Below are 23,497 nucleotides of genomic sequence, written 5' to 3'. Positions count from 1 at the left end.
AGAAACATGCTCCGTCACCACCTGTGACACAGACTCACACAACGGCACTGGCAGCAGTGTTGACATATTCCCTTCTAAGGGTTTTAGAGCTTGGCTTGTCCTTCTGGCCAACCAGAGAAGGTGACACCCTGTGCATCACGTGCAGATGCGAAAAGGGTACCTTGCACACATCAATGAGACACCACAGGCTTTGACACAGCATCTGTATTTTCACATGCTGGGTGGATAGATTTATTATCAGCTAGCTTGATTCTCATTGCATACTGCATATTGTAGTTTTAAGGCTTCTCCTCGTATTAGACCTCTGGTATTCCTTAAAGTTACTGTAGCAAAGCTAGACAGCAATGCTTGTGCTGGGCAACCTAATGCAGCCATAAGACCCTCACTGATTTGACATTTTCAGCTTGCCACATTTAACCCATATTCAAATTCACATCAAGAAAAGAGCTAATTTATTTGTGTGTGTGTTTTTTTTTTTTTTTTCAGCTGAGAACACACTTCTAAAATTAGGCCTGCCCTGGCTTTAAAGACAGACAAAATGATTAATGCTTTTCTGTTGAGCCTAAACTACTGCAGTGCTTCTCTGTGTGTGTTCATCAAGCTTTTCAGTCCCAGTTTATCATGCTGCTACTCTGAAATATACCACACATTTTTATTAGTCTAAGTCAATAAATCTTTGAGGTTTGTGGAAACCATTTTATGATCAAGCAGCACAGTCTGTGTTTGAATACGTTTAAACCCTTGACACAAGAGTTGCTGTTGATCATTCCAGACAACAGGGTAAAGCAGATGGCCTTTGTGATACTTAATTTATCCAGTGTCGGGCCTGAAAAAGCCAGTTTGGATCACATTCTGCAATTGGATTACAGACACAGACATGCTCACATTAGCACTTACAGTAGACATATAAAAGAGCTACTGTATGTGACACATATGGTTTGATACACACATGGAAAATCTATAATTTATAGCTTCAGTATTTTTTGATTTAATTTGTAGTAGTATGTACCTTTTATGTTGTTGTTTTTCCTCTCTTACTCCCCAATATATTGGTTTAAAGTCAGAACCTGAAGCAACACTCTTCATATCAAACATAATAATCAAATAGAAAATATAGCAGCACTTGTTTTCCTGCTGTATTTGGACTGAAACACAGACAGCTGGACATGAGTAAAATAATGATTTAATTGAGACTAAGGCAGAAAGGAAACGAGTGAAAAAGCATGAGGACAAGAGGGAAACAACTCTTTAGAGTGTTGATGTATTTCTAAAGCCAGTAATTGCAATGTACTGTGGATTGAAACCAGACAAAGACTATAAGTGTGCTCACTGCTCTTTAAGTCTGTGATGCTCATTACAGAAAAAAAAATTGCTATGTTAGAGGTTCATAGTCTTTTTGTGGTTATGTGCTTGTTTCTCCAAAAGCCAATAAATGTGTGAAGGTTTGGTAAGCCTGTTAAAGGTGCTGATATTTTGCCAGAAGACAGTGAATTTCTTAACATCTTATATAGCAAGAAAGTCAAAATGTGTTTTTTGTTTTCGTTTTTTTTGTGTGTGTTCCCTGAAAATGTCCTCATTGCATTTTTCTTTCTAGTCACGTTTTTTTCTACTGCTTCAATCAGAGTGGAAACACCACCACTAGGGAGTAATGAAGCAATGCTGTCAGGGAACTCCAAAGTAAAAAAAATGACTATTTTAAATTCATAGCGGCACTGCTACATCCCCAATACACTTTTTCCTCTGCTACAGTGTAATGTGCTGCACATTGATGGTGGCAGCCGTTTGTCTCTGGTGGCCTTTGAATAATAAGCAAAACTCCCATGAGACGTGAGGCCTGAGGTTGGAGCTTGCTGCACTTCAGTTCAGCCAGTCAACATTGGATCAGTGGGTGGTATTGTAGCAGACCGCCACCAAGACTTTATCCCCACAGCCAGCTTCATCAAAGTTATTAATGTCAGAGGTGTAATTTTTCCTCATTTGACACCCTCCTGGCTTGGTTTTACTTTTCCATGCCATTTTCCAGTGAACCCAAATGCATATGATGTGTGTGTCTAAAGTGTGCACACTTTGTGCCAAGATATCCCATTCAACAATTTAAATCTACTCAGATTGTGCTGGCAATTGATGAAGCACAGCAGCTATTTTCCCAAGTTTACAGTACATCCAAACATCTGTCGTTTTTTTTTGCCCCCTGCCACTGTCAGGGTCACTAGTGGTAACATGCGGAGCAGCACAGATGTCCTGTTTCCTAGCAGCCTCCTCCAGCTTTTCTAAGGGAATCTGAAGGCGTTACCAGGTCAGCTGAAGCTGAGTTGGGCAGCATGCTGCATTCTGGTGGGCTGCATCACCAACAGGAAATGTGTATTCCTATTAGGAATCAGTTCTTGGTGCCTGAACCATTTCCTTGTTTTACAGCTGTATCTTCACTTTAATGGCATTGTTCAGTCCTAGAGGGTAAGGTGAGATTTTTTTTCCACCACCACACTCATAAAATGCTCATTAAAGTGTATTTTCCTTTACAGTTACTGCACCAGAAATGCCTAAACTTCAAAATGCTAGGAGCTACTGTTTTTCCAGTTAAATGTAATTATACACTAATACAGGGAGAGACAAAAATGTGGGCATTCTCATCTTAAGCCTGTCATCAGCTAAATCTGAAATACAGTAAATTACCTGAAATACAGACAAACAGTCTGATCCTTGCAAATAATAAATGTGCAAATAATAACATGTTCCTTCTATTTCTAATTTCTACTCAACCAAACTAACGTCAGAAAAACTGACCAGCAACAATGGATCAAAATTCAATTTGCCATCATTTAAAATGCACTGTCGAACAATGAGCATTGATCCCAGACTGACAGAGGTCAGCACATGTGAATGTCACTTGCTTTTGTCCTACGTGTTTCACATTACCATTAGCCAAGGCTGTAAGTAACAAATGGCATTTACTTGCTGAAACAAAATACAATCTTCGTGTACATGCACTTTTTGGAGCACTTTTTAACTGCTATTTTACTTGTACAGTATGAGTACTTTTACTCAGGTAAAATAAAATATTTCTCTCCCCTGCTATAGCTGTGGTGTCCCCAATAGAAATATAACCTTTTACCCAACAAGAAGTTGTTTCTTATAACTAAGCTTTCAGTGTTGTCACACCAATAGAATAGTGAATTGATAGTCGGGCCAAATGCTACCAAATGTGTCAATGCTCTGCCCAAACTGGTCCAAAACCATCCACACACAACCTAACCAAAATCCAACAACCATGACTGGGTCACCCTTGGTAAGACAAAGCCAGAACACAATTATTGTGCAGACACACACCTGCAACTAGCCTAGATCACCTGGGTTGCAAACATGTACTGTATCTACTGTACTGTTAGCAACAAATGATAGAATGATAAAAAAATGTTTGCAGTTTAGAGATCTTCCCTGACGTTATAAGCCTTTTGCACCCGTTGTTATCATTTGAGCAATTTAGTCTGTTTGTTTTCTGCACAGAACAAAGTGCAGCGAATGAATACATGGGGCAAAACATGAGCACATTAAAAGGTTCAAAAGCCCCCATGCTGACAAATCACTGAGGTGAACAACCACCCAACCACCATAAAGGTAGACTGGACTCGTGCAGAGAGAAAGGGCAAGAGAAAGACAAAGAGAGAGCAAGAGGGGGGTGGGACAGAGAGAGAGAGCAAAACAGAGAGGAGTGAGAGGAAGATGGAGAAAAAGAGAGAGAGAGAGCAGGAGAGAGAGAGAGGGGAAGAGGGGAGACAGAGAGAGAGAAGATAGAGAGAGAGAGTGAGAGAGAGAGAGAGGGGAAGAGGGGAGACAGAGAGAGAGAAAGAGGGAGAGAGAGTTGGAGGAAGAGGGAGAAAGAGAGACAGAGAAAGAGCAAGAGAGAAAGAGCAAGAGAGAAAGAGCAAGAGAGAGGGGGAGAGAGAGCGAGAGAGAGAGTTGGAGGAAGAGGGAGAAAGAGAGACAGAGAAAGAGCAAGAGAGAAAGAGCAAGAGAGAGGGAGAGAGAGAGAGCGAGAGAGAGAGAGTTGGAGGAAGAGGGAGAAAGAGAGATAGAGAGAGAGAGCAAGAGGGAGAGAGAGAGAGAGAGAGAGAGAGCAAGAGGGAGAGAGAGAGAGATCGCTGTGGTGAAGCCAATGTTTGTCGTCGAACTCCAGCAAATATGAGGATGGAAAGATAATGGCCCACACTGAACAGGATGGCTGAACATCCGTAATTATCAATTCATGTCCTTTTATGATGCATTCTGACAAAAGAAAACCTGAAGAAGAGATACCGGACAGCAAAGAACAAAGGATTGATTGCGATCTATTTGGACCACTCTTCAGACCATCCTAATTTTTGAAGAGGTGCGGTTATTGAGCCCAATTAAACATTTTATTGACCTTACTGGATCGAACATCTCCGTGGAGGGATCGCATGAGACTTCTGATGTGTGTCTGCGCACAGAGATGCCGTAACTCTACAGGAGCCGTGATAGATGTAGTACTTTTATGGAAATTGCTTGGAAATTTGAGCTCAACTGAAAGATATACGGCAGCAATAATACCACACACACAGAAGAGAGCCAGCGCCGGGGATCTGTGTGTCTCTGCAATAAGTGGCTGATAAAAAGCAATAAATTCTCTAAAATAAACACAGTCATCCGGTTGTGTGCCATGGGCGACGAGGCGTCAAACTTCAGGAGAAGCAGCAGGAACGGTGCCTCATCACCAAAAACCAGGACTGGTGAGGATCAACGCAGAGCGGGGATTCTTGGCTAAATACATAGAACAAAAAATAAAAAATAAAAAAAATAACTGATCACGACTAAAACAATGAAATTAATGATTTTTGGATGACTTCTCAGATTAACACTGTGATAGTTTTTGATGGTATTCGGAAAACGAGATTTAAATCTGGGCTGTGCTGGACTTGGTCACTTTGATTTGTTCGCTCAGAGATCAAGTGGCAGGGAGGGACATGAAACCTTTTATTTTGTGCTTGAAATAGACGACTACAGCCATATTATTGAATCAATAAGTTTATAAGGGATCTTTATTGTTTTCTTGCACTATGATGGAAGCACCACCATGCTCGAAGAAGAGCATGTCCCTCTCTCTCCCGGTTCCCCGGGAAGGACAGGCGACTCTGAAGCCTCCGCAGCATCTATGGAGACAACCCCGCACCCCGATCAAAATCAAACACCGGGGCTACTCTGATACCGACCGGCACCACCACCGGCACATGGAGCGCTCCGACGCCGTGGATACGAGCGACCGACCAGGACTCAAAAAATCTCGGATGTCCTGGCCGTCCTCCTTCCACGGGACCACAAACACATCCATCGGAAATTGTGTCGGGAATAAACGGTAGGCGAGTGTGCATTCCAAACATCCCAATAATAGCCCATGGCAGCCCACAAGTCATATGCGTAAACGAGAGGGGGGGGGGGGGGGGGGGGGGGGGCATTATAATGAGAGCGTAATAACGCAGTGTGACTGAAGGGTTAACAGATATAAAGCGTTTTCTATCAGGAGGCGGGAGGCGTGGGTTTTCGGTGCTGATGCGTTATGCGTCTTTGGATAGACTGTCAGAACGGTATAAGAGCGCAAACCAGTCCACCCACTCAGGACGCAGGAGCAGCATCTGTAAATACCAGTAACGTCTTTGACATGTGGACGATAAGAGACGCGAGGCAGAATCTCCTTTTTTTATTGGCACCAAAGGTCTAGTGGGTGCGTTCGTACGTGCAGGACTGAGATATTGGCACCGTGCGCACTCCATTCCTGGTGGTTATCAGCTTGTTTGCAGAGCGCGTTGGGGCCCAGTGAGGCCAAAAGTTAAACCCCTCATTTTTACGAGGATGCACATTGCTGAAGTTTCCATTACTAAACTACTTAAACCCCAAGAGTAGATAATCCTAACCTCTGTCCCCAAGATGTGGTGAATGAAATGGAGACTGAGATGACAGTCTCCCCATGTTTTAAATACCACGTGACAAAGTTATTAAGTGTAACCTGGACTTGTGTCAACAGGCTGTCACACAGATGATTTCAGACAAGACAGAACTGGCACACCAAGGCTGCTCCCTGATCAGATATGACAGTGAAAACATCACTTCATTAAGGCAAGAGCACTGAGTGACACTAGAGACAGACACAGCAGAACAATAGGATGCAGACGCCCCACCTGCTAACTTCTGTACCAGCACTTGAGTCAAATTGCAGGATGTTAACCCAAGAGATTAGATGAGAGGCATTTTATTAAGCGAGTCATGGAATGATCAGTTTTTATTTATACAATCCTTACACAAACCCCTGGATGTTTTCTAAATAGGCCACAGTTTAGAGAACATCCAAGATTTTACATCCTGTTCCACATGGGTTGGACTTAGTTTGCTTATTTGTGAGTCAATTTTCGTTATTTCAGACAAGTTCATAACAAGGCGTGTGCCTGTTTCCATAAGTTTGTCAGAAATAGAAAGTTAAGGCCCTGAATTCTCCCTGGCCTCTTTCTATCCTTTGTATGACCTGAAACCTCCAGATGTTCTTGCAAATGAAAGAGTTAGTTTATGAGTAACTTCTTCTGACCACCTTATTATCACCCTCACCCTCTGATGAAGCTCAAATGTGCACCCACAATAAACAGGGTGATTAGTAGAGTGATAACACATCCCTGAGTGTATGGTGGGTCTTAAGAGGCCTGCTGTTTTTTTTTTTTTATTCTTGCTCCTGTTATTGTTTGTTTTCTTTCTTTTCGTTTTTTCAATGCCACAGACGGCCTTCCCCGCAGGGCCCTGGGATAAAGGGCCAACTCCAGCTGACTGGAGGAAGGGCTGATTTGTATTTTAGTCCCCAGGACACGCTCTGAGGCAGACCAATCTTTAGTGCATTGGGACTGACTCTGCCTGCCCTTCTCCTTCTGTGGGCGGCAAACCATAAGAGGGCAGAGAGAGAGAAAGTGAGAGAGAGATAATTTGATTCCGACAAGCTCAGTTCTGAGAGAACAGCAAGCTGGCTCCAACTGTGTGTTTGTGTGTATGTTTGTGTGTGCGTGTTTGTGTGTGTGCTTTAGCACATCCGTAAGGTGATGTGTATGAGCTGTGGGTGTATGTGCTACACACTGGTCAGGTAGGAGTGTGCAATTGGGAAGGGAGGGTGGCAGATAAATGTTGCATGTCATGAGTAGTGGTGAAATGCAATGTGCACAGTGTGTTTGTGTGCGTGTGGAGGCATTTATGAGTGGCCTGTGCACAGGTTAATGTCTGGTCTTCTGTTGTGTTGGTATTATTTTCATTCTTTTAAAAAATTAGAGTAATGGTCTGTTCTGCTTTTTGCTTATGTCCAAACAGCAAATGCTTAGAGCTGGATGCCCCGTCTCCTCTTTGGGTTTATCAGAGTTTATGAACATGTATGTTTATTCAGCAGCTCTGTGTTTCTAGCTCAGTGGCATTGCCTCTGGCCTATGGAATGCAGCTTCATGTACATATCACACTTAATATATAAGAATATAATTTCTCAAGGGTTCAGGTCTGGAAAAAGACAGGTACAAACTAGGAGACGACAATGCAATTGGGACAAAGAATTTTCTCCTTTGTACAAACACACTTGTTCCATTGCGTTGTCAAATTATGTAAGATCACATGTATTAAACGAGGAACATGAGGTGACATTGTTGCTGGAGATGAGGAAAAAATAATTGGCCTGTTATTGGACACTGATTGACAGAAGATTTCCTTATGGAAGCAGACTATTTAGTGAAGAATTCGTCAAGACTTTAACAACTGGTTCAAAACATCAGTCGGCAGAAGAGCTGCTGGTGAAGTTGTTTCAGACAATGTTCAGAAACAGATACAGTATAACTCTAATTGGTACCCATGCTTTTCAAAATCAAGCACTCCCAGCATGGCACACAAGCAGGATTCTGGGTGCTCTTTAGCATAACTGCTTGAATAATCATTGTCTGCAACTGTTTTCACTTGTCTATTTTTGTCTTTATGTTGTATTCCACAAAATGGCAGTCTTAGTGGCAATCAGCTTCCCCCAAGAGTGTCAGTCTGTCTCCTCTTCCCACCCCTGGTGTCTTTTGTTCAACCGTCTTGTCAGTTCTTTTGTCAGAGGATGTTAATATAAGCGTATCAGTCATCAGGTCCCATGCCCAATATGCTCTGGGTTCCAACATGAAAATGAATGACTGACAATGAACAAGTAACAGCTCTTCCCGCAATTCTGTTGCTATGGTTACTTGTTTTGTACATTTGTAGAATAGATTTCATTTACCCAAAAAAGGCAATGCCTACAGGCACTTGATGGGCTTAGTTGTGTAATTTGTCAGCATGTGGCATATCTAACTGGATATTCATTATGTCCTTTATGTTTATACGAGGAAAAAAGTAAATATTAATGTACCTGTACTGAAGAACTGAAGCCAGTCAATAGATTAATCACATAACCGTGCCGGTTTCATGTTCAGACCTCTGCATCAACCAAAGCCACCCTCCCTCACCTAACACTTCATGCATTCTTTACACCTTTTTCCCCCCCGAGCTGGGATTCAGAACTGATTTGTAAGCCGGACTTGGTCTTTTCCCTGCCTGACTGGCTGCCTGCCATAATAATTTAGTTCATAACGAGGTACAGCTTTGGTTAATTATCCCAACAGCTGTATTTTGTTGTTGATCATACGTTTGCATTTCTACACTCCAGAAAACAAAAAGCGTCACGCAGAGTGTATTCAGACAAATATCCCAACAAATGTGTTTTAATAGCATTAAGTAATAGACCTCTTATCTCATTTGTCTAGTGGAACCATCTGTTTAAGTTTCAGATTGTGCTCTTCTGTGAATACATTGTGCTTTCTCACTACTCTCAGCACTAATTAGTATCTGGAGGCAATCCATGTACTGGAACGGCGTTCACTTTTGCTTGGCTCCGGCACATCCCAGAGACCTCAGGTAAAATTCCTCAGAGTTCTTTTAGCAGTGACACCAAACATGTCGTTGGCTCAAGGGAAATATGAACAGCTCTCATCTCCGAGATTCCCATTTCCTCTTTCCTTTGTGTTTGTTCTCTGCTCATCATCTTGTCTCACTGGAGGACACAGTGAAAAGAATCCTCACATATACAGGCCACACTGCTACCCACATTTGGCCAGTTTGCTTTGGTAGTTGACTGGAAACCTTCTCATCTTTGCATTTTAATTGATTTCACACTGAATTCTCATAAAGTGGTGATACACTAGCCATTTGTTTTGTTGTTTTGTTTTTGACAAGTGTGAATGGGCAATGATCCCAGCAAGAGGAAACAAAATGAGCCGCGGCATCAAAAATCCAAGTTGCACAACAATTCCACCTGTTAGCCACAAACACCTCCCGGGTTGATGCAACTAGTCTGCTTACATGGAAAAAACATATACTTATGTTCATGTCCATGAAATCCCTTTCATGCCTCTCTCTCACAATGTCCACTGTGGGTGTCATAAGCCTAAAAAAATCTCTTCCTACTTAATAATACTGTTTAATAAGAAATTTGTTTGTCCATAAAAATACAGTCACTGATTACTGCATTTCTTTTTTTTTGTCCTCTATCTTTCCAGTGTTTCATTTCACCTCGGTGTAAATGGGGGGTATTGATTCCGTCTTTATTTCTGCTCTCCGCTTTGTCTTTCTATTGTGTGGCCAGTTTCACTGCTTCCCTGGAGCTTCTGAGATTGTCTCTGATAGTCGTGTTCTTGCTTACAGCGGCATCAAGCACACAGCCTTTCTATCATAAATCTATTATTCCATCCCACTCTGCCTCTCTTGTCCACTGAGGTCATCAGCTGATTCTCTCCCCCCTCAAAGCCATATCAAGATCTTAAACCGTCATATCCCCTGCAGTAGAATGAACTGCCAACCACTGTGCAGCGCTTCAGCTCTTCCTATATTTTTCTGCTTAAAGGTATTTTATGCTGGTGTAATTTTTCATTCCTCATGATCACGCTGTTTCTTAAAAAAAAAAGAAAATCACAGACTTCATAGGTAGAGCAGACACAAACACCTTCATCATATGGCTGGCATCAGCTGCCTTTAAACAGGGAGTTCAAAAAGACCTGTGCATCAAAGAGCAGTTCTTTAAGGTGCGAGATGAAAATACACCTCAAAATCATCCTGTGTGAATTCAGAATGAATCTAATGGGTTTATTCTATTTTCAACACAAACATATTTTTTTGTAGGAGAAATAGCAATGTATTCTTCAAAACCATAGGCTTTAACCTTTTTAGTGTAATCAAGTCACTCACTTCAAACCAAGAAAAAGGTCTACATTGGTGAGACTCTGGAGAATTTAAATGTCAAAATGTGTAAAGTATTACATTTCAAAATATGTGTTAGTCTTTCACCTCTGAGCAAACAGCCCTGCTTGAGAAAAAACTGTGATATGATTCTTGTTCTCTGAGATTTCCTTACATGTGTGAACAAAGACACTGTGTCCATGTTGCATCCCAGTAGGTGGGAGCAACCACCATAATTCAGAAACAGCCGGCCGTCTCCCATGCTGCGGCACAGAGTGACACCACTGATGGGATGAGCTCGTTGAAATGTGCTTTAGGCTGCTGTCTTAGCATAAATGTCTCTGAAGGACTGAGACTGACAAACCGTCTGCCAGCTGTGCGTCAGTTTGCTGTGCACACACACACATACACAAAGACACACACACACAGTGGAGTAGAGTACAAAAAACAAATAGCACACACCTGTCGAGCAGAGTGCCGTGTCAGGTTAATGTGAGGTACGTCAAGGGAGCGTAGAAAGACTCTAGTTCAAATCAAGAACTCACAACAAATCAGAGCTGAAAAGGATGAAGGACTGCACCTGGAGACTGCACTTGGCACAGACAGACACAGATGAAGACTGTATGCTTGTTCAACTGCCTGCTGATGCCAGTGTCTTGTGTCAGGTATCACTTCCAGACCTCCTGCCCCAGGACAGGGTTCTTGCCCAAAATTACTGCCAAAATGTCACATTTACTGGATAAGTATGAAGGAGTGTGAGTGTTGTTTAGAGAAGAAGGACAGATGGCATTAATAGCGGTTTACCACTGGACTTCTTCACTGCACAGTTGACCAACCCCAGCACACGTGACCAAGGCATTATTTAAAACGTCTTTTCTTTTATTTTGTTCAAATAATAAATCATAATCATATAAGCTGCCTGTTTATCATTTTTTTGAAATACATTGTCTGTAGATTGATATGAAAATGCCTGAGACAGAAGGAAATGGTTTATTCCCATCCAATATAGTCTGACTCAGCTCTGCTGTGGTTATGTGAGCTTGATAAGAAAAATGCTGCAAAAAACTGCAAATTCAGTAGCTATCAAATCAATAACAGCACAAGGGCTTGTGAAATGTGCTCGTTAACTGGGCCACTAAATATTTCATAGCATGCTAACTTGGAAAGCAAAATCATTTAGCAAGTACCCATAATCATTTGGACTGCTGTCGGGTGAAAACCCCGCATCTCAGAAGCAGTCAGGAATAAAGTATTTGGATCCTCTACTTAAGAAAAGTAGCAAAACTGTAAACTACATCGTTTATGAAGTGACATTGTCCAATCAAAATATCAAGTGAAACTATATAAAGTATCAAAATGTACTTACTGTAAGTGTCAAAAGTAAAGTAATTATTGTAGAAAAATGACACAGATAAGTGATATATTATTATTACCAATGAATTAACGTGAGCAGGGTAGTGGAGTGGTCAGCGCTGCCGTCTCACAGCTAGAGGCCTGTGGGTTCGTGTCCCCAAGTGACAGTGGCCTTTCTGTGTGAAGTTTGCCTGTTCTCCCTGATCTGGCCTGAGCTTCCTGTGGGTACTCCGGTTTGCTCCCACAGTCCAAAGAGAAGCATGTCATGTTAATTGGTGACTCGAAATTGCCCGTAGGTGTGAGTGTGAGCATGAATGATTATCTGTGTATGTCTCTCTGTGTTGGCCCTGAGATAGACTGGCAACCAGTCCGCCTCTCTCCCTTTTGCCAGCTGGGATAGGCTACACAGGATAAGCAATTACAGACAACGGATGACTGAATTAATGTGTGGATACACTTTATTTTGAAGTTAAGTAAAATGTTTATATAAGGCAAGTTAATCTGTAATAGTATGTTTCTCTGTATGTGATCATTTTTATATTTATAGAAAACCTTAATTTGTAAAGTGACATAATGTGGAGTGGAGTAGTATAATTTTCACCTCTGAAATGTAGTAGATTGTAGGCAGCATGGTGGTGCGGTTGTCAGCGCTAGAAATCCACTTGCTATTTGTGGGAGTTCTGTGTGAACTTTACTTGTTCTCCCAATGTTCCTCCAGACACCTCCACAGTTTCTTGCTACAGTCTAAAGACTTGCAGATTAGGTTAATTTGTGACTCTAAATTGGTGTGAATGTGAGCATGAATTGTTCTCTGTCTCTGTGTGTGGCCCTGTAAAAGACTGTTGACAGCTGTAATACACTCCAGCTACCTCAGTACACTATTTGTACACTTAACAATGATCTAATTTTTTCAACTGATTCAAGAGAATGTGGTACCTCTACTTGAGACAGAAGATTTTCACTTCTATTTCTTATAATACCTTTTAATAAATTTTAAGACTTTATTTTTCAAACATCAATTTAACTATGAGGGCATTTACTGATGTGTATTTTGTCTATTAATAGGCAACAATGACACATTCAGTGCACAGTACGCTTGCTCACTTCAGTGTGTTGTTACTGTATGTTACAGGTGATATGTTGGTGCCAGCTGGGGCTTTTGCTTAGGAATGCATTGCACATGTTGCTTCCTGCTGAAATCAGAGAAAAATAATTTTTTATCAGCACTGAACCACAATGATTCACAAACCCACTAAAATAAAACAGATGCAATAGCAATCTGTGCAACTGCAACAAGGCTTGTGGTAACACTTGAGAATTTTACATAATGCATAAAGCATCTTAAAATTTACAGCAGAGTGACGGTGTTGTATACAAGCAGATGCACATCCCTGTTTCTGCAGTGAAAACAGTAGTTCCTGAACCTCTGCTAGATCGATGTGTGCACATACCCTGTCTTGCCAGAGCAGTGAGCCCATTTCCTGTAGGTCATGTTTATGTTCACACATTCACGCTCAACATTCAGGCTGTTGGAGGGCGGAGAGGAGGAAAAAAGATGGACTGAGGGTTGAGACTGGTATTTTCATTTGATGCTCTACTTTTCAGTTTGGGATCTGGATGTTTTTGAATATCACATTTTTGTTTTTGGTCCACAAGTTTTTTCCATAACATTCTCTATTAAACTTCTAATGATGCTGACACAGCCTGTATTTTAACTGAAACAAAGGCAAAGTAATTAACACCAGTGAGGCCTTAGTCCAGGTACACCATCTCCTTCTAAAACTTATTTTTGTTGTGTATCAAGTGGGTTGTTGCGTAATTACTTATGTGGATTGGGGATTTTGTTGTGAGGGGTTTCCATAAAGAAGATCAGAATTAGAGTGTTTCCTCCCTTTATAAAGCTTTTCTACCCCGAGTTTCTCATTTTTCTCATTGCTTACTTTTTTCCAGAAAAAAACTTAAAAGGTTTCTAGTGCAATCCACGGTACTGTCAGTGCCCAGCAAAAGCTTGAAGGCGTACCTGAGGAATCTTTATGTTTATTGCATCACCATAGTCTAAAGTCACAGACTGGAAAGCAGCTAAAAATACCTCAATCAACTCAAGAATTTTATCTTCCTGCTCAGTATAGGTATCAGAAGTGCAGTGAAACATCCTAGTTTGCAGTGGCAACAGAAGAAGAACCTGGTGCTTCCCTGCACATAGACATTGCCTGCTTCAATATAGGACAGCCTCTGAGCCCACTCCTTGACATCAAACAGGTGGGAGAAGGTGTGAAAATAAGGAGAGAGGAGAGGAACAGAAGGTAAACGTGGCAAACGAGGAAGTGCGCATGTGTCTGGAGAATAGAGAATGCGGGCGGTTGTCTTCGTAGATCACTGGCAATTGTGTATTTTGTCACATCAAATTTGATGCAAGAACTGTCTGTAATTGGTCTTGTCCCTCGCCACTTGCGACCACGGCTGCACAAGCCAATGCTGTTGCGCACATGAAGTCCTCTCTCCAAGGCTGCTATAAATAGGGGCAGAGAAGCCTCGGGCTCTCAGTGTAATGAGATTAAACCAAACCAGCCTCAGCTTCCAGTGTTTTATTGAGCTTCAGTTCCGAGCTTTCAGTTTCCATTCTATATTTCAATATGTATAAGAACAATATTGAGTCTGGCTGCTTCTGTGTGCTAGATAGAGTTCATGCAGGAACACTGAGCATCAGTATGTGAGTGTGTGTCTGCATGCCTGTAAATGTGTCCGTAAGAAATGGCGTGAACAGTAAGAGATAGTGTGAAATAGTTTGAAAGATAGTGTGAGTGTGTGTGTGTAATTTTCTCTTTATGCATCCTGCAGGCAATGGTACGTCTGCTAAAGATGGGTTCATAATGATGGTAAAACGTCTCTCACCAAGCTGCAACCGCTGGCTTGAAATTGTCACAATTCCTTCCACTTTGCTTTGTGATTTTCCAGTTCTCCCATATTATGTATGTGCGGCCATTCTGTTGCTGCCAGTGGAAAAGTGGTGGTTAACTGCAGTGTGCTTGTCCATTGCTTTTTATCGAATCCTGGTCTGCGAGAGGCAGACAGAGAGCCGTACTGGCACAGCTATTGTGACTGAATGTCTGTGCATTAGCATGTGCTTCTGCGAATGCTTTTGTGGGATGGAAAGTGTCTGGGGACATGCAGAGTGGAAGACATCCATTCTGTTTGGACATACTGCTGATTCTCACAGTCCAACTCTGACGTTTTGGAACGGTCTGCTAGACACTGACTGCCATTCCTACCACGCCGCTCAGGCCTCATTACCCAATCACAGCTTCTTCCTACATCATTTTGCCATCAGTTAGGAAACACTTGGCTCCCCAGGTTCACTTGATTTTCGGCTGATAAATATATCTGTTATTCAGCTCCTGCTTCTGTTCCCATTAGGAGGGACACAACATTATCAACATCATCTGTATCTCTAAGACTCATTGTGAGAAAGCATTCATCAGTGGCCAGTGAACAAGAAACATTGGAGCAGAGCTTCTTTTCATTTAAATCATATTCACAAAACAAGCTAAAAGCAAAATGTATCCCTCCTTAAAAGTTTGCTGGCACATCTCATAGCTTCGCCAAATAAACAACCTTTCCACATGCCCTTGTCTAGATTTAGATAATGTATAGTACATATAGGTGAGTGACAGCATAGTCAGACACTGAAAAGTTCAAGCTGGTGGCGTGGGGTATTGTAAGGAAAGAATTGGTGACAAAAAAGATACTTTTTAATTGGGAAACATGTTGTGAAGTCTCAAATTATAGTGCTCATTCTGAAAAAAAAGAGGGATATGAAGGACGAGATGGCAGTGAATGACATAGGAATTAAAAATGACAGACAGATTGACTCATCAGACAAGCGTGTCACATTCACAGCCCCATTGCATGACAATGGCCCTGAGGTAGTTTTAGGACAAAGAACACCGCACAGATAATCCTGCCTTCTCCTCATTAATGATATCTAACTGCTATCTCAGATAATCGCTCGCTGATTTCCTTATTGTTCTCCTACTAATATAATTCTCTTATTATAACATCACTATAATTGGTGTATGCCTACAGTTTTGCTAATTGTTCTTGTGAAATGTGAGGTATATTTTATCTGCAGGGATGTAATTTACCTAAACAGGTTTTGAGTAAAAAATATTATTAATCTTTTTATTCTATAATCCTTAATTACACCAATTCACATAAATTCACAGTATGCATTATAGTAAGTGGGTACACAATTTAAAGCATGTATACTTGACATTTTTATGACAATAAAGCAAATTTGTGAAGGTTTGTTTGACAAACTAACAGAGAATTATTACTAGACTCTGCAGTTTATCTTAGATTTGAGAATCTTTATAGCATCTGTCATCCCATTGTTTTAGTTTGTCAGTCAGGAACCAGACTGTTTTGGTTTATTCTCATTGCACATTGTTTTTATCTCCAGCAGGTAGCTGTTGACAGCAAAGAAAAGCTCCAAAAACCAATTGTATGCTTTCCCCTGACCAAACAGCAGACAGACCAAATTAATGAGTAGCTGGTGAACACAGGAGACTGTCCTCCTTAGAAAAACAAGTGAATACATTCTTTCAGTCTGAAACCCCCCCGGAAAATAGTCACTTGCTTTGCAATTAAGTGACTATTTTTAAGGCAATTTATTGTTGGTTTTAGTCTCTGTATGGCAATAGTTGTAAATAGTAAAAACATCCTTTAAGTGCCTAAACCTCATTACACCATAGCATAGTCATGTTATGACATAAGTGTTATGTTAGGAGTTTAATTATTGTGCTCCTATGTTATCACCAGCTTATATGCATTTTTACAGTTAAAAACTTGTGCGTATCAATTTTGAAGATGATAACAATGTTTTGCTAACAGCTGGTTTTTAGATGTGGCCTAAAACTCAGTTACTGCAGGTGTAAAGAAAACAAAGACTGTGAAATGGGTTGTGTTTTATACTGTTGTTGTTTTTCTAGCTGTTTTCATCAACAGGAGCTTGTGCTTGGCTGCATTAAATTTTAAATCAGTTGCTTATAGCACTCCCATTGGGTTGAATATAAATTACAATACAGCAACGCAAACAAGAGAGAAGCTATTCACTGGCACACTCACGTTTGTTCAGCCATGCCATGAATGCATTACTGGACGATTCAGAGCATGAAGCTAAATGGACCATTTCACTGTGTGTTTAAATTAACCTTGTACGCTTTCGCAAACAGCTGCACCCTGAATAGCATTTGTTTTTGCACCCCAATATATTACTAATTATCTATCATTGCTGGGTAATACCATCTTTTTGCTGAGGAATATGCATGACAAATTGGATGTAAAGACTGCTCATAAGCCTGTATTTTACTTCAAGATTGGACTATGAATCAAAAACTATGGACCTAAAATCACAGAGAAGATATACAGAGTTTTAGGCCAAATAGAAAGATAGATAGACTTGTACATTAGTCAAGAGTGGCAGACGAGATGAAAAAACAGATGGAGAAAAAGATGGAGGAAAAGATAGTGAGATGTGAGGAGGAAGAGATCCACAGTGACACAAAGGTAGCTCTGGATGACTCACACTCTTCTCTTTCTCTCTCCAGTCTGGATTAAAATAAAAGACGCCCAGCAGCCCCAGCCTGCAGAGAGGGAGTTACACACTCCATCTCAGAGATAGGGTGATGTGCTAAAAATACCATTTCTTGTGTGGGCTTGCTAGATGTGGGTTGCAAGGGGGTTTCGGGGAGCACAGCAATAGGGAGGAAGGTTTATGTATATGGTGGTGTTGTAGAGACCACTGGTACTGTCACTACTATCCACAGTGCAGCATAATTGCACTAGCTTCTCTCAACCAATTCCATTTCTCATCATCTTGGCTCCACAGTCTGTACTAATTGGGTTTTATAGGAGCCTCTCTCACTTCCACTTTCTGGGAATGCTGGCCAGTGCAATTACAGTCTAGTTAATTAATTAGTCTATATACTGCTTTTACCTTGTTGACCCCTATTCCGTTTTGCCATCGCACCCAACTCTGCTCACACCTTCTTCCTGAGATACTCCATTAAACATCGAAAGCAAATCAATATTGTTCTCTTGCTCTCACTGCTGCAGAACTGGTACTCTCCGTTTGTCTCTCAACTTCGAATTTATCTGGGTGCGAGTAGCAGAAAACTAAACAGAGCACCAATTCAACATGCATCTCCATCTGTCATCTCTCAGGATGGTTCTCTTTGTCAGCTGATCCATCTGCTTAGCCCAGCCCTTGTCTCCACAACACCAGAGAGGAGGAGAAATACAGAGGAGCTCCTGTAACACAAGCCTATAAGTAGGACCAATGCTCATTAAGAAAACAACTTCTCCCTGATTTAAGGGATTCACTGGTTATAAAAAGAGATGGGTGTTGGTAGTTATGATTCTTAAATACTTACCTTTCACTCTAAACTGTCTCTGGGATTGCAGAGGGGATTTACATATAAAAGGGTAGGGAGCTCCATGGAGGATGGAGGATGAAGACCGAAGACAGGAGGGAGTAGTATAGTAGAAAGATGAGTTCCTGTTGGTGCTGCGTATGCCCAAACTCTTCTGTAACGAATCATTTTACATGTGCTCAGAGGTAACGGACAGAGAGTAAGAAAGAACCTGACAGAAAGAGTGACAAACAAATAAAAGACACAAACAGGAACATGGATAAAGTAGTAAATATAATATAATGATAAAAACATGGTGTTGAGCTGTGCTGTACCTGGTCCCCCCGTTTTTAATCCAGCAGACCATTGCACAAGAATATGCAGAGATACAGTCAGCTAGAAATGGGGTCTAATTACTGCTGCTTTGTTCCAAGACTGTTTAAAGAAAGTGTTTTGGGTGAACACCTTATGGACACTACGCACATCCCTTAATTTTAGGACAGTATAACATTATAATGATACCAAACATACTGTTTGAGCAGACAAACCAACCACAGAGTTTGATGTGGCTAATTAGTGAAATATTTCTGACTGGCCATGTCAGGCATTTAACCTTAGCTCCACTGAGCATGTGTTTCACTTCTACAAGACCAGACTGAAGGCGAAAAGGCTACAGAACAGGAAAAAAGTGAAGATGGCTCTCATACAGGCTTGGCAGAGCATCACCAGGGAAAATACCAAGTTTCTAAATGCTGATCAGGATTTGCAACTAAATATGAAATGCATTTTAACCTCTGAGTTTTAAATTAAAGGTAATGTGCTTGAGTACAGAACCAGCAAAAAATGTGTGAATGCACTTTACATTTTGGACTCCACAATATGTTGAAGTTACACCATAACACACATCAGTTGTTGTGCAACAAGGCCATGTCACAAAATTGCATCCAAGCATACAGCAGGTGAAGGTCAAGAACACATAAACTAGACAAGGGTTGACAGAAGGGTTGGCCTCAACCTGAGAAGTGGCACCCGTGAGTTTTTGTGAGTTCATAGACCTGCTGATGGTGATGCAAAGTGATGGACGCCTCTGGTGGGTTTCTTAGAATTCAGAGTGCAAAACAATCCACAGATCAGCCCAAAGAAACATAGCGCTAACAGCTTTGTGTGTCTAATGCGAACCACTGGGCTGGAATTTATTTTGTGCAGTGCATTAATAGATTAAGAGGGCTGTCAGTGGCTGGCCTTTCACAATGTGGAGGGCCTGTTGCTGTGCGGAATAAAGGCTGATTATCCTGTCTGGTGTAGCCCATAAAATAAATCCCTTTTCTGTGGCATTTGCCAGGTGTGTGATTGTGGGCAATCACTGCAGGTTCTTCCTGAAAGGCATTTGTTCTGCAGTTTCTGTGTTCGGCCGCCCGGAGTTGGGTCGGTGATCCTGTGGGCAGGATAATCTGCTGTAATCCCCAGGGCGGAGAGGAGTCAGGGCCATAACACCCGATACACTGTACAAATATTTGTTATAAACATAAATGACAGGACTTCATTCACTTTCCATTTAAACAGAACAAATACAGACTTGTTTGTTCTGTTTGGTCGTCAGTTCTTTTAGCATAAATTCACGAAATAAAGATAAACGTAATCTAAAAGCAGCAAACAAGTGTTGACAAGTGATTTTGATTAGAGTTTCACCTCAGAAACCTACCGCATCTGTCCTTCCAGTCCTGCACAGTCACAATGAGTCCAGTATTAGCACTGAACTCACTACAGCTCTGGTGACTTATAAACAGTGTGTGGGGGTAGGGGCTGAAGTGGATTTGAATTTTCATCTGGGTTAGAAATGTTTTCATTTTTATCCGAGAAAATAGCTCTGACTCATCTGATATACATGCATGAAAAGACTCAAAACAAGCCTCCATCATGCAGCTGTACAGTAGGTGCATGTAGCAGAATAAAGAGAGGGTTTCTGGACAGCTTTAGCTCAAACCCAACGTATGCTGGGAATTATGCTAATGAGATACCAGTGTTTCTTTACTGACATAATGTGCTGAGAATAATGAGCGTTTTGCTACCTCGTCAAAAGAAGTCACAAAGCCTGAGCACATGATTAGTTCTGAAATGTTTGTGATTTTGATATCAAGGCATTTTTATATAATTAAATACATTAAGGGAATGAAATTTGTTAATTTTTGTTAATTACTGACAAGCTTCAGTCAGTAATTTAGTAAAATTAACCAACGTCACAGTGTCACATTGTCCGTCTTCCTACATCCTTTTCCAAGTGTTTATTCCTGCTCTTATGTCCTGTCTTCTATTTACTCCTCCTCCATGTCATTGCTCTATTGTCACCTTGGCTCTGAAGCTCCACTGGACATTTGCCTCTTTGCCCATATGTCGTGGCACCAGCACTCACCCTTCGATGCTTCTGCCTCTTGTGCATCCTACTGTAAATGTCAACATTAAAATTGAAGCAGGTTTGAGTGGGTGCATTTCTTGCTCTCTGGTGAGTGTCTGAGAAGCACAAAGGGCAAACTGAGGCAATCTGAGATGGCAAGCCTGCTCAGGGCTTGTCATTTGAGATGTGTCAGTTATGGGTATGTTGCCCTAAGAGCATGCCCCAGCCTGAGAGTGCTTCATAATAAAAACCAGTAATGTGCTCGATAGATCCACGGATGATTCAACCTCAGCAATTGAGTACAGCTGTGATTATATGGCCAGCCTATAAAAGTAGCACCCTTTCCCAATTCGCAAGTCCCCACTCCTCTTACATCTCCCTCATTGCCACCCCCACACTGGTAGCAATCAGCCAGGTGCTAAATGCCTGTGTGAGGCACAGCTCATGTGTGGTGGGGGGTGTAGTGAAAGAGGGGTGGGGAGGAGCTGAAATTGCACGTGGAAATAAGCATCTGCTTGGCAGAGGAGGAAGCAGGGGCAGGAAATAACTGTCATTCTCTACTGAGGCTGAGAGCATGGACCGTCTGTGCGTGTGTGTCATAGGCAGAAAGGTTGATGGATTCAAGCAGGATAATCATTAACTTAGTGAACTGAAGAGAATATTGAAAACGGGATGGGGGTGGGGGATTACTGGGAGTATATTTTTTTAAGTAGCTCAAATGAATGAGAGTGGGCTCATCCCCTCAGAGAGGCCTGATTAATTGCAGTGTACATTCTGATCGGGGGAAAGGAGAGCTGACACCAACCAGACTGTTCGGAAAATGCTTCAGCAGCAGGCCGCCCCAGTGTGGGGCTTCCTCCTGATGATTGTTAGTGAATAATCGATGGCAACATGGGCTCAGTGTAGGGAATATATGTAAATCTCCTCTACCCTCTCATACAGACTTACAGGTTTAATGAAATTAATGGCTGCATTGACTCGAAGCTCCAAAGCCCTTTGAAGCCTGCTGTATTAATGACATCAAATCAAGCTCCTCTTTTGTTGCAGAAATGTGTGAAGAGAGGAGAGAAAATGTAGTGCTGCTACAGAACAGTCCAATTTTCCCAGCTTATTCTGCACAGAAGGACTCCATAAGATCCATGGCGTTAATTTAATAAGCAAACTAGTACTAAAGTAATACCTGATATTCAAAAATGTCATACATTTTGATGTTACACATGTGATAAATGAGCTCTATTTTCAAAGTCAGTGGCCACATCTTTCACCCAGGCAAAATAAATCAGTTATGCTGTTAACATATCCAGCACCTTCGGTTTGTCTCATGTGTCGACAAGACGCTGTAAGTAACAGATTGCGGTGGAATGACTACATCCGAGACAGCAGCTTTAATGTGCCCCTCTCCATCCTGACAGAGATGGTTTATCTCCCATAAGAAGAAGTCACTCAGCTCGCACAAATCCCCTCCGTCTGATCATCATTGTCCGTAGCGATACACTCCGGGGACACTGCTTTCAAATAATGAAACAGAGTGAGATGCCAAAAGACCAGCTTATAATCACCCTGTGTACAGTGTGTGCATGTTTGTATGTGAATGACGCTCATCTGTGTGGGTGCTTAAGACCAGCATGGGGGGGTGTTATTGCCCGTGTCCACATGTGTGAGCCTGTGTGTGTCTAGATGTCACTTTGAGTGGCTCTACCAGCTATTATTGAGGAGATAGAATAACTGTCTCTTCATCAGCTCTCCGGAGATTACAGAAGTAACTCTCAAGTAAATTAGAAATCTTCACATTTTCCGAAAGCCTGTCTTTGAAAGGTGCTGTATGTGAGGCCTTTTCATACAGTAAATGACCAGCATCCCTTCCCAATGCATCATAAAAAACAATAGTCTATAGTCAATAGTCCTCAGTCTACCATAAGGGGAAGAGAGGGAAAAGGGAGACTTGGAAGGAGGAGTGAGCAACTGAATGTGGAAGGAAAAGCTTGAAACGGTATCTTATCTTCGATGTGTTGTACGCTCTGGCTTTAAGCTCCTTGCTGAAAGGAGGAATATAGAATTAATGCAGCAGGTTGTTCTTTTTTTTGTTGGTGTTTTTGCTAGCTGCTCTTGCTGAACAAGGCTCGGGGAAAAGCAGATACTATTCACAAGTTTCCTCTTTTCTGCTCTCATGCACATATTTGCATAAGTGTATATTCAAACTGTGACACAAAAAGTTTCCATATATTTCTTCAGTTGCAGATAAATGCACAATGTCAAAGTGACCTGTACACATACACACAATTTAAAAAGCATACATGATTTAATTGGTCCCATCCGTAATCCAAACACTGGAAGAAGGTTAATCCTGCCACGAAAAACAAAATATGTTAAAAGCATGTTTTCCTAGGTACTCTAATTTATATGTTGTTTTTCCTATTTTTTAACTTTAGAAGTACATCAACCTACATTAATGTTAATAAGAATTTTGTACTTTAAATCATTATCTATGCACCTAAATCCTAAACACTAAATAGTCTTGTATTTAGAAACGCAAAAGTGAAAAAGCCCATATCATCAAAATATATTCCAATTCTGTTTACTGTGTGTCATTTTTCATCTATAATCATCATTTATTAAATGATAAATTTATTTTCAAGTTAAGTAAAAATTAGAAAATAAAATTTTGTGAGTACATCTTTAAACTTGAAACACAATCCAGGACTATTAATCCATGCAACTGTAATGTAAAACAGTAAATGTTGCAATCAGTACTGAGAATTTCTTACACAATACTTTGATAACTTGCTTAACACTCTTTTTCTTCTGTCTTTTAAGGAAATTGCCACACTTTTTAGTCTGTTGTTGGCAAATACTTTGTTGGTAATTCCAGACTTAATGAGGTAGTCAAAGCTATTAATCACTACCTCCTATTATGGAATTAATAAATAACAGCTCACGAACTGTACTGCTAGCAAACATTACACCTACAGGGGTTCAATAGCTTCAGAGTAGTTTTTATTAATGCTCTGTGTGTTGTTTAAGAAAACACAGAAAAAATTCAGCTTGAGGCCGTTGAATATTGCTATCTGCAATG

General features: G+C 41.2%; 1 protein-coding gene across 2 annotated transcripts in view; it reads left to right on the top strand.

Moving 5' to 3' along the window:
• Positions 1 to 4,054: 4,054 nt before the first annotated feature.
• Positions 4,055 to 23,497, top strand: part of pde4a (phosphodiesterase 4A, cAMP-specific) — a 38,325-nt gene continuing 18,882 nt past the window's right edge. The window contains exon 1 of one of the 2 annotated variants that reach the window (XM_067476404.1): positions 4,055 to 5,368. In XM_067476404.1, the coding sequence (XP_067332505.1) occupies positions 5,073 to 5,368 (296 nt within the window). In that variant the 5' untranslated portion in view covers positions 4,055 to 5,072. The remainder of the gene's footprint in view (positions 5,369 to 23,497) is intronic. The other variant, XM_067476405.1, reaches the window with a different exon arrangement.

This window comes from Channa argus, chromosome 15 (assembly GCF_033026475.1).
Source record: "Channa argus isolate prfri chromosome 15, Channa argus male v1.0, whole genome shotgun sequence".
Lineage (NCBI taxonomy): Eukaryota > Metazoa > Chordata > Actinopteri > Anabantiformes > Channidae > Channa > Channa argus.
Note: the sequence above shows the minus strand (reverse complement) of the source record. Positions and strands in the feature narration are given on the sequence as shown.